An 11,565-nucleotide genomic window follows, 5' to 3' on the forward strand; every position below is an offset into this window, starting at 1 on the left:
AGGCGGAGAGAGAGAAGGAGAAAGAATAAAGTGAAGTGAAGTGAAGTGTAGGCAGGGGAGAGAGATAGAAAGGTCTATGAAAGTTACTGGTATCTATCTATCTATGCTCTCCCTCTCTTCATTATTCGACCTACCAGCCTACCTAGTCCCCTAGTCATAATGATTACTTTTAATTCTCCCTTTCAATACTACACCGTATTGCATGCATTGCATCTTGCATCTAGCATCTATCATCTAGCATCCAGCATCCAGCATTTGTTCGCATATCCCCACGCCACGAGCAAAATAATGTCGGACATCGACGGTACAAGCTACTTGTTACCTACGTCGAATCCCAAAGTATTAGCTACAGCAATAGCACGAGTACCAAGTCCATACCTGGGAGGCATTGTGAAGGACAGACAGTTCACGGTTCACACATTGCACTGAGAACTGAGATTATTTCTCCGTGGGTGGTTTTGTATGGAGATTCATATCCAAACAAGTTCCACAAGTTTAATTTCTATACTTCGTAGTATTATGTATCCCGATGATCTTCGTCGGTAGTGAAAGTGGAGGTGGAATTTGGAACTGGCATTGGAGCTGGAATATGAAGGGCGGAGCTTGATGAATTGATTTTTATATTACTGTCATGTTTATCCTTTTTGATCCTTTATTGCTTGATTTCTTTTACTTCTCTTTCTCTTTCTCTTTCTCTTTCTGTGTTCCATTCTCCTCTTCATCTCTTTTCTTCTTCTTCTTCGCAACTATCCATTCTTGCTACATGCTAGGTACTAGTCAAGCTGGTATGAATACAGTACTACCTACCTACTCACCCATGAAAATGAAGGAGTTCCGGATGGTACACAGAAAAGTTTCTGTAGTTGCAACTGTACAACCCTCAATCCAATCCAAGATTATCTTTCACTCTCAACTCAATTCGTCCCACCAAGTGACCGACCACTATAATAATCTGTAAGGTACACCATACATACACAGATTAATAAGACCCGGCTTATTATATGCACAAAGCACCTTCGACTCCGGGGCCACAAAATAGCCCTGGATGGTCCCATCCTTGTAAAGCCACGTTGATATACGATACTGATGTTAATCTTTTACTCAAGAAGTGCAAGGACAATTGAAATTTGACTCCATAGGAAACATCAAAGCAATCAAAATCTAGAACGTGAAGAAGTACACACCATAACCTTACATGGTAGAAGAAAAAAATAAAAAAAATAAAAAAAATGGAAAAAATAGGAACTTGGATCACCAGGGCCATCAAATTCATAAAATAAGATTAAAATCATCGGATTTTCACATTGAGCATTGGAAATACCCCGTTATGTTGGGTTCTCGAAAGGGAGTCATTTCTCGATTTCACCTCTGATCTTCTGTCAAAGAGCGTATTCGTTACTACATGATCATTGCCGAAAGTATATAGATAGCAGTATGAATTTAAATACTGGTTGATGATACTGCAGTTGTATCAAATCCCCTCTCTCCCATCGTTCAAACTTCAAAATGATTGATAATGAACCCAGATACACAGGGAAAGAGGGTCAACGACTCAACGCCGATTCAACGGTCATAAAACCCTCCGAAATTGCATTCAGTTACGAAGCGGCAACGTTTTTAATTGAGTAATATATTTCATCTATGGTTCATATATCATATTGCTGGCATGAGATTTGGAGATAAAGAGTCGTATCATTCATTATACACGATGATTGCGACATGTTTTATCAATCATTTCAACAAGGCTGAATGCCGAAATATGTATTCGTCGGGATAAGGAGAGGAAATTCCATAGTAGGTTGGTTATGGGGTCAAAATATGAGTTGTGGGGTGGGAGTCTGACTGCTAACAAATCACAATCTTTTCTCTCTCTCAATGATGGAACTGTACACGATGAACACCGACAGGAATTCGGATTTGTATGTTGAACTGGCTATGGACCCGGTATATATTCAGCATCTCAGTGGATGAGTCATTATCAGACTATTGGTAGACTACTTGCCCGGAAAGTGGGAGGAGTCATGGAGGTATAAGTATATTCTCCAAATGCTCATTGATCACGTATCTTCAATGAGATAATTACAACACATCATATCCATTACCCTAACAGTATCTGTATACTCAATACCAAATATTCAACACGAGATTTCATACTCATACTCAAACTCATCTATTGTTCTACACCCATCCATTCTCCAAACCCATCCATTCTCCAAAAACTTCCCATCCCACAAACCCCCCTCCTCTCCACCGCTTTCCAAACCCCTCTCCATCATGCCCCCCATCCCCATCTCCCCCAACCCCTCCTACTCCATCCACCCCTGCACCCCCACCGACCTCCCCTCCATGCTCACCACCTACAACCTCTCCTTCGCCAGCGACCCCTTCCGCCTCGCCCGCTGGCCCTCCTCCCAAGTTTCCCCTTCCGTCTTCACCTCCTTTCTCACCAACATCTTCACCAAATATCTGCAAACCCCTCACACACACACCTGGAAACTTGTAGAAAATTCCACCGGGAATACGGCCGGCTGGACGCATTTCGCTGAACCACATGTGCTGAGTCGAGAGGAAGAAGAGCAGAGCAAGATAGAAGAGGAGAAGGAAGAGAAAGAGAGGAGAGAAAGAGGAGAGGGAAAGTTTCCGGAAGGCTCGGTGTTGGAAATTTGTGAGGCGAAGATACAGGGCTGGGATAGAATGAGGGAGAAATGGTATAAGAGGGAGGAAATGTTTTGTATGTCACTTTTTCTTCTTCTCCTTGTTTCCGTTTTCTTCGTAGTTTTCTTTGGGGTTTTCGGTGCTCTTGACATTTCTTAGCGAGTACTTCATTCTTCCTATATTACCCTTTTCGAGTTCTTTCCTTTCATTTCGAAGAAAATGAATAGTCACCTCGTGTCAATCTCATTTTGCACCAGAAAGAACGCCCTTCATTTCCATACTCTTCCCTTCCCCTCACTATCATTACCCTCTCCCTGATTTCCCCATCCACCACCTTCCCATACAAACCCCCAAAACCCATCTAACCCCCACTCAGTAATTTACTTCCTCTCCATCTCTCCCCCCTACCAAAACCTCGGTCTTGGTACCCTCCTCCTCACCGCAATCACAAATCTCGCAGATGCCCAAGGGAAAAGTAGTTATTTAGAAGCGACGGCCGCAGGGTATCCGGTGTATGTGCGCGCGGGGTTTAAAGAGGTGGATTGTATGGAGGTGGATTTGGGAGAGTTGGGGGTGGGCAGGAATTGGGCGATGGTTAGAGGGGGGAAGAGTAGGAGAGAGGATGGGGAAATGAGATGGATGCGTAGATAGATGGATAGGATGTATTGCTTTGCACTTACTACATACATTGCAACACTAGAAATATATATAGAAAGCATTCAAGGATTCATCACATGTTTAATCGCTCGTATATATCGAGAGATAATTGACTAAATTAAGTAACCGACTGACTGACTGACTGACTGCATGTATGATCAATAATAAAACTAATAAACCAAAACCAATCCAATGCACTCAGTAGTTAACATCTAATCGCATATCCAATTACGATATTCTAAAACAACGCAGTGTTTACTCCAACCAGTATGCCGTAAGTTCATCATCCAACCTAGAAATCTTCCTGCTTTACCCAAAAACTTTCCATCTGAGTTCAATTCCAGGTCTTGACTTGGGTTCCTGACGCATATTCATAGTCTGTATGAGTATTCCCAAACCCGGAACCTGGGGCAAATATGAAGATTGGTATTTCCCCTCCACAACCATCAATACACCACCGCCTGCTCGCAAGCACCAAGCCCCCCGACAAAAGTCCCCTACCCCTACCCCCTAATGCAAAACCCTCCCCCAGGGTTCCCTCCACGGCACTCCCAAGGCCTCAAAAATGGCCCTCTCATCTCTCCCCTCCACCAAAGTCCCCTCGGTGACTTTCTTCCTACTCTCCCACTTCCCCCCTTTCATCCCACCTCTCATAACATCTCTATACAAACCACGTTGATTCAACCTCATCCCCTTTTTCCCAGCGAGTAAACGCATACTCCGATTGAATATATCGTCGCCGGTGAAATAGATGAGTGCACCGCCGATTTCGGACGCTGGGACAAGGAGGAAATCGATGCGGCGCCAGGGGCTGAGAGGAGTGTGTTGGGATTGAGAAGAGGAAGAGAAAGGGGGAGAGGGGAGAACACAACATCCGTGCCATTTTGACCCTTCGTTATTATGCGGTACTGCAAGGGCTGCGGTCAGAAAGTGGGAATCTGTGAGAGATTTTACGAGAGAAGAGAGGAAGGGTGTTAGTTGTGTTGTCTTGGTAGTGTGGGGTTTAGAGATGATGATATCGATATCGCCTGATGTTTTTGCGCCGCGACGATAGGAACCACCGATTGTGATTTCGATTTCGGGATCGATGGATTTGCTCGTTTCGATGATGAAGGTACCCAGTTGTTCGATTTCATGGCGGGGAATCCGGAGTTGTAGATCATCGTAGTGTTCGATGCCGATTTGTTGACTGGGGGTGAGTTTGATGTTGTTTTTGAGATCGGCAAAGGAGCGATGGCCTTGAGAAATCCATTTTGAGGCGAGCTTGTAGTTTACACCATAGATGCCCATGAATAGTTTGAGTATTTTATCATCTGGTTCTGCTTCTGCGTGGTCGAGACGGCGGAGATGACCGGTAAGGACTATTTCTTCGATTTTTTTGGCGATGCGTTGCCCGATTTTGGGGATTACGATGGCTTCGGAGAAGGTGCGGATCAGGGCGGGTTGGTTTTTGAGTTGGCCGCATGCGAGCATGTAGGAACGGGTACGCCATTGATCGCCGATTCTTTCATAATAGTCTTTCATCCGTGACAGAATTTGGATTGTGTGATCGTTGGGATTGGGTTCGTCGGAGGCGGTTCCACCTGTCATGCATTGGAAGTTACTTAGACTTCCTTTGCCCGCAGGAGCTGTTCGACGGGTTTTGGTGGGAGCTTTTAGAGGGGAGCGACGACCATCTTCTGAGTCTGATTCATCAATGGTATCATCAAATTCACTGAAATTCGATGTTAGATCATCGTCAGAGTTGTCATGATCGAGTACACCTTCGGTTGCCCTGGCTAATTCGATTGCTTCATTTAGGATACCAAAGTCTGCGTGATTTGGGTTGGGAGAAGATCCTTGACTAAGGTGCTGCGAGCTCTCTTCCGTTAAACGATTTGGATCCGTTCCCGGTGACCCTGGTACAGAATTTGAGGTCGAGGGAAAAGAGACCCGTTTGACGGTTGGTATTGAACGTTGACTACGTTCAGGTGTTTCTTTTGGAGGCACATATTCCCACTTATTAGGTTTCCTGTTACGAGGTTCTAATTGAAGAGATTCATTCGACTGTTGTGACATTGATGGTATCGGCATCTGCTTCTTTTCGACGACTGCATCTGGATTTTTGACCTGATATTTCTTCCCAGTTGGTTCATACAGGAATTTCTGTTCAATGCAATCTAATAACCATTCCTCATTTACCATACTGGCTCCAGGTGGAAGAACTCCGAGGTAGGTCACAACATCCTTGCGTGTCGAGGAGTTGTCAATGATAAGATGCGTGATGGGCTCGTTTATATCTCTAATCCATGTTGCGCCGCGCTCTCTTGCTTTAATGATGCGAAAACGTCTAACTGGAGATTTATCATCGTTAGGAAGGAAGAAAAAATTAAGACCTTGGAAGACCCGATCCTTTGGGGGAACAAACTTTAGAGGTTTCTCTTTCTTCTTGGTGGGTTTTTTGGTGGCCCCGTTTTCCTGGGCATCTCCTTTTCTCTTTTTGCTAAGCATTGATGCGATTCCTGTACTATTGGTAAGAACTAAGGTAGCTGATGTTGGATTTGATGTGCTGCGTTGATCTTTAGTTGGTCTTTTTGCTGAGCTATCTGCACTTCTTAAAGATGACGAAGTTTCCTTCTCAAATGAACTACCAGTAGAAAGCGTAGCACGCGATTCACTTCGAAGACCAGACCTTTTACGAGGTGACTCAAACGGTTTCTCCGTCGTACTATCTACCGTATCTTTAGCCGTACTTACACTCCCTTTTGGCTCCGAATGACTTCGCTGTAATGTTGGAACATTTTTGAGAAGCGGTTTATGTAGCTTTCGAGGTGGTGGTAGATTTGCATCCTTAGATAAGGGAGGTAGCAAACTACGCTTTCTTTGTGATGGAGCATCCAAAATGGGATTCTTGCATTTTTTCAAAAATTCTCTCGATTCATTGAGCTCCCCATCATCTGAATCCGAATGACTTAAAGCATAGAGCTGTGTGAAGTAGCTAGCTTTGTCTGCCTATTTTTGATGTCAGATGAGATCATTTGGAAATTCTCCGTTGCGTTTTGCTTACCATGGTGAGTAGCGAATAGAAATACAAAACAAGAAGCAATATATATCCATAGACTCCAAGATCAAACCATGAGAGGTTTTATGCTTGTAGGTTTTGGGAAAATCGTAGACAAAACAATGATGCGTGATGTCTCAGAGTGTGTGATTCCTTTGTTTTGATATTGCGCCTGGTGATCGATCCCGCCAAGAAAATGTACGCTAGTACTGGGTTACCGAGCTACCGCTCCTTTCCCTTCAGCAAAACAACATCAAATTCTACTCCCTACGACTACAACCAACATCAAATCTTCAAGAGTGTCGAATATTAATTGGCTTTTGAATATGTGTGGAATGTTTGAACTTTGACACCACCTCAATCCGGCTCCCAACCCGGTATCAACACTTTTAAGACCCCGTGCCGCCCCGTACGCCCCTTTCCTTCTGGATTGCTGACTTCCGAAAGCTCCTATCGATATCATCAGTCTCAACGGTATTCATCCGATCATGAATACTGCAAATACATTTCTCCGCTTCCTTGACCTCCCTTTGGAGCTGAGAGTACTCATATGGGAGCTTGTTGCTTTTCACAAACGTATTCTAGAATTGAATTACGACATTGTTGATAAGAAATTTGTCAATTATGGCCCCCCTCCAGCCATACTCCATACGAATAGAGAATCCCGTAAAATTGCTCTCCAATCTTACAATATGTCATTCGGAACGGATACACAGCCAGCGGATATTTACTTTAATCCCGTTTGCGATACAATATATTTCAGTTCGAGACAGTATGTGGATGAAGTGATGGCTATCGCAAAGCATTTTTCTATCCAATCACCATCTCAACCCTACCATCATCAGATTCAATCCATTGCTCTGGCGAAACAATTTTGGGGTGCAGCTGGTTACAGCCTTCCATTTCATCTTTCTCGCGCTCTGGGAAGCATTACTCGTTTCCGTTCGACTTTTCCGCACATGAGAAAAGTCATCCTAGTGAGAGGAATCCCAAGCGAGAAAGAAGTTGATTCGTGGGACCGCTATTCAGGCATAACGCTATTGGAGTCAAACATAGACGAATTCAAAGATGATATTTTGAACCTTGTTATGTATGCATTTGCAGAGGATGCGAAGGCGCGACCGGACGAAATAATCGAGGTGAAGGTAATGGAGCACCCTCAAAAAAGATGCGATTCTCATTTCCAAGATCAGGATCATTTGGTTCTTTGGTAGGACACTAATATTTTCGCATTCTAAAGCACCAATAGCAATCGTGCGGAAAGCACGCAGCACAGCACTTATCTGTTTGGTTGATGGCATATCACCTTATTCACCAACTCGAGCTATGCAAGAGTTTCGACTCATGAATATGAAGTATACAGCATAGCAGGCATTACCGGGTTGCACAACTCACATGTCAAATAATTTCCCTGTCACATATTTGGTGTTAAGCGTTTGGACGAAACACAGAGATACCCCCTTGTTTTTGTGTTGAGAGTACATAGATCAAAAGTAGCCTGCAGCTTGCAGATTCTGGCAGATTTCCACGCGTGTAGATACTCACTTTGGATGCTCATGTGGCTTTATCCTTTATCCAATATTTTACAAGGCGGTGGTGAGATCTCCACCCCCTCAAAAGACTGGTAAGATGGGTAAGATGGGTAAGATGGGTAAGATGGGTAAGATGGGTAGGATGGGTAAGATGGGTAGGATGGGTAGGATGTGTATAGATTTATTGAGGCGACCCGAAATTCAATCAAATCCTTTGAAATTGGGTGTAACACTTAACACATAAACAAACAACAATTAAGCAGTGTCTCAACGCTTTGTTAATTTACACATTTACACATTTACACATTACGATGACATTACGATGGAAACTTGGGTAGCAATTTAAAGCAGGCGTAACCCTTAATTAATCGTGTCTAGGTACGTACTACCTAGGGATGTTTGTCACTCCAATACACTAACCCCGCATTACGATCTATTATCCGGAGTTGAGTCTCCACTATGTATGGTTTATTGCAGGGGATGAAAACGTATTAACGGTTCTAGCACCAGATATACTTCGTACATACATTGCCACTCGTAATAAGTATGGTGTGGGTGGCATTGGTGGATGTGTCGCCATTTCATATTGTCAAGAGATACTTACTTGAATACACATACATGTGCATACATTAGGAGTTTCCATGATAAGTATCTACTCCGCTGAAATGGTATGGAAGCCTGTACCAACAATTAGTTCCTGTTGCTATTCGAAAAACATTTGAGTATGCATTAGCGCGCTTGGTCGAAAGCAATTTAAAAAGATACTGGCCTAAATATACTGGGGTAAAAGGTTTCGGTTCCAGATCCCATGTCTGTATCCCGTGGAATGAGAAAATGCCTCCTTCGCTGGAGTTGCAGGTTTGAAATCTCGGTAGGGTATTTCGAACCAGAGGATTGGGATTGTTCTTGTCCTTTAGGTAGGTGGAATTACAATGAAAAAGCCACCACTTGTGTTGTCGATTTGTTATGATTCGCGGATTTTCTTAATGTGGGATTATCCGCTTCTATTGATCTTCCACAGAAGCTTTTTCTGGAGTATGGGGGATTGCAATTGTCATCTGCTAATGTTGGAAAGTTCCTTGGTCATTGGTTCAAGGTTGTGCCTTAGTCTACCGCTATACTTTCCCCGTTCGTTCGGTTACCATTTCGAGTTTCGTTGGCGTAAGCTTCATGGTTATAAGCTTCAAGGGGGAGCCAAAATCGCTGAGAATGGGGTGCGGGAAACGGCCTGCTAGGTTATCATCCTTGTCGCATCGAGACCGTGTGCAGGCACAATTTACATAAACGACCGTAAACTGCTCAACATGCGATGCTCACGCAATAAAGTGTGGGTGGAGCCTTGTAAGAAGTTCTAGCGGTCGATCTTGTCTCTTCCATTTTTAATTGACAATCTTTCCACTTTTTCGTTGTGGAATTTCTCTTGTATTAATATCAATATCGATATTGAGATCTACCTTTCATTCTATATCTGATAAGGCTGGGTCCTAGTTGACCAAAATGGGGATCTTTAACGCGGATAAGACGAGGGTGTACAACTGGTAAGGCTTACAGTACTTTTTTGATAGTAATGGTGACCTAACGCTACATAGGTATATCTCGCTCGTCGCAGCATCATGCATGGTGCTATATGGATATGATGCATCTGTATACAATTCCGTACAAGGCTCAAAGAACTGGGTAGCTTACTTCAACCACCCAGTATGTTTCCTATCAAAGAGTCAGCATTTGATCCAGACTAACAAACGATCAAGGATACCGAAAAAATTGGGGCTGTCAATACTGCCTACACTGTCGGTGCCATTATCGCTGGATTCTTTCTCGGTGGTCCAGTAGCAGATTGGCTTGGTAGAAAATGGGGTATGGCAATTGGTTGCTTTGTGACTATTGTCGCTACTTTCATTCAAACATTTTCTCCTCGAGGTCAACTTGGATGTTTTATCGCTGGTCGTGTGATTATTGGTCTTGGTCAGGGTGTTGCATTGAGTATGTTTGTTGAATCCTTCTGTTCAAGTTTCTGCTAATCAGATATACAGCGGCGGGACCTGTGTACATTGGTGAACTTGCACCACCTGAGATTAGAGGAAAAATAATGGCCTTTGTGAGTTTCACTGTACCGAAGTTTTGGGGAACTCAGAATCGCATGCTGATATAGACTTGTTACAGTGGCAATTGTTCTATTCAGTTGGTTCATTCATTGCCTATTGGATTAACTTCGCCTGTCAAAAACATGTTGAGACGCTTGGAGAATGGGGTAAGACTCTCACTGTTTACTTTCACGTTCTTAATTTTCAGATGTGTTCAACCACCTCTTGTTTATCCTTTCACTTCAAATCCATATCAACTCATCTCCACCACCAACTAACACACCCACCCCACAGACTGGAAAATGGTCGTCATCTTCCAAATGCTCGTCCCCATCATAATCCTCACCCTCCTCCCCTTCATCCCCGAAAGTCCTCGTTGGTACATCCAACACGGCGGACGTGTGGAAGACGCCCGCGTCGCTCTCCGTCGCGTACGTGCCACAGAACAAGACGTCGAAGACGAAATTCTCGTTATCCGGGAAGCCCTCGAGTTCGAAAAAGAAGCCATTTCCTCCTCCTATTCTGCACTTTGGAAAGATCGCTCGGTCCGAAAACGTCTCATCCTAGCTTTCATCTTGAATATCGGGCAACAGCTTACCGGACAGGGAACACTGAATACATACAGTACTGCGATTTACAAGAAGGTTTTCCCGGATGCTAGCACGATTGCGTTGATCAATGCGTTGAATGCTACGTTTGGAATTCTCTTCACGCTGAATGCGGTGTGGACTGTTGATCGCTTTGGACGAAAATTCCTTCTTATTGTGGGTGCGATCGGTATGTCGATTTGTATGTTGATCGTTTCGCTCGTGGGTACCCTCACCCCGAATACTGGCGCCAAGGGAGATTCAAAGTCCCATCCTGTTGCCATCGCGATTGTATTCCTACTGTTCCTATTCATCTTGTTCTATAAACCCAGTTGGGGAGCTACGGTGTGGATTTGGACCGCGGAAGTCTTCAGTATGAATGTTAGAGCTCAGGCGGTGGGTATGTCGAGTCAGATGCAGAAGTAAGTTATGAGTTTTCTTGTCCTGTCTCCTCTTGAGATAATCCCATAGATTACTAACACTACCTAGCGTAGCAAACTCCATCTTCCAACAATTCTTCCCAACCTTCTTGAAAAACCAAGGCTTGTACGTTCCCTCCCCTCCACCCCTCTCCTTCCCCTAGATAACTAACCCCTCCCCCACAGTAAAACCTTCTACTTCTTCTTCAGCATCAACATCTTCCTCGCGCTTTACGTCTGGTTCCTCGTCCCCGAAACGAAAAAAGTATCGCTTGAAGAAATCGACGTGTTGTTTGGTGGTTCCAACCACGTCGAGAAAGGTGGTAATCTGCTGCATGTACATGATGCGCATCATGCTTCGCTGGGCGATAATGTGGGAACGGGAGCCGCGGTGGAGATGGGGGGTGTGGGTAAGGGGAGAGAGATAGGAGAGATTAAGGAGGAGGAGATTGGAGGGGGGAGATAGGGTGGGTGGGGTTGGAGACTGGTATGAGAGTGGGTGTACGTAGATTGTGAGTTGTAAGATGAGTGAATATAGGGGAGATGGACGAAAAGCTGGAATTCGAGTTCTGATATTTTGATGATTAAAGA

General features: G+C 44.1%; 4 protein-coding genes across 4 annotated transcripts; 3 read left to right on the forward strand and 1 right to left on the reverse strand.

Annotated features, from left to right (window-relative positions):
* Positions 1–2,274: 2,274 nt before the first annotated feature.
* On the forward strand, positions 2,275–3,306 carry EAF01_001786 (uncharacterized protein; the record flags this gene model as incomplete). The annotated part of the gene is made up of 2 exons (XM_038910036.1): positions 2,275–2,731; positions 3,032–3,306. The coding sequence occupies 2 exons, from the start codon at positions 2,275–2,277 to the stop codon at positions 3,304–3,306; spliced, it is 732 nt and encodes a 243-aa protein (XP_038774848.1).
* A 516-nt stretch (positions 3,307–3,822) lies between these two features.
* EAF01_001787 (uncharacterized protein) lies at positions 3,823–6,361 on the reverse strand (the record flags this gene model as incomplete). The annotated part of the gene is made up of 2 exons (XM_038910037.1): positions 3,823–6,303; positions 6,359–6,361. The coding sequence occupies 2 exons, from the start codon at positions 6,359–6,361 to the stop codon at positions 3,823–3,825; spliced, it is 2,484 nt and encodes an 827-aa protein (XP_038774849.1).
* A 479-nt stretch (positions 6,362–6,840) lies between these two features.
* Positions 6,841–7,566, forward strand: EAF01_001788 (uncharacterized protein; the record flags this gene model as incomplete). The annotated part of the gene is made up of 1 exon (XM_038910038.1): positions 6,841–7,566. The coding sequence occupies one exon, from the start codon at positions 6,841–6,843 to the stop codon at positions 7,564–7,566; it is 726 nt and encodes a 241-aa protein (XP_038774850.1).
* Positions 7,567–8,962: 1,396 nt separating this feature from the next.
* EAF01_001789 (uncharacterized protein) lies at positions 8,963–11,440 on the forward strand (the record flags this gene model as incomplete). The annotated part of the gene is made up of 8 exons (XM_038910039.1): positions 8,963–9,422; positions 9,474–9,582; positions 9,636–9,867; positions 9,918–9,982; positions 10,048–10,135; positions 10,263–10,977; positions 11,045–11,101; positions 11,161–11,440. Exons 1-8 carry the CDS (start codon positions 9,382–9,384, stop codon positions 11,438–11,440), a joined length of 1,587 nt encoding a protein of 528 aa, XP_038774851.1. The 5' UTR covers positions 8,963–9,381.
* Positions 11,441–11,565: the final 125 nt, after the last annotated feature.

This window comes from Botrytis porri, assembly GCF_014898465.1.
Source record: "Botrytis porri strain MUCL 3234 chromosome Unknown BPOR_002, whole genome shotgun sequence".
In the NCBI taxonomy this organism is placed as follows: Eukaryota; Fungi; Ascomycota; class Leotiomycetes; order Helotiales; family Sclerotiniaceae; genus Botrytis; species Botrytis porri.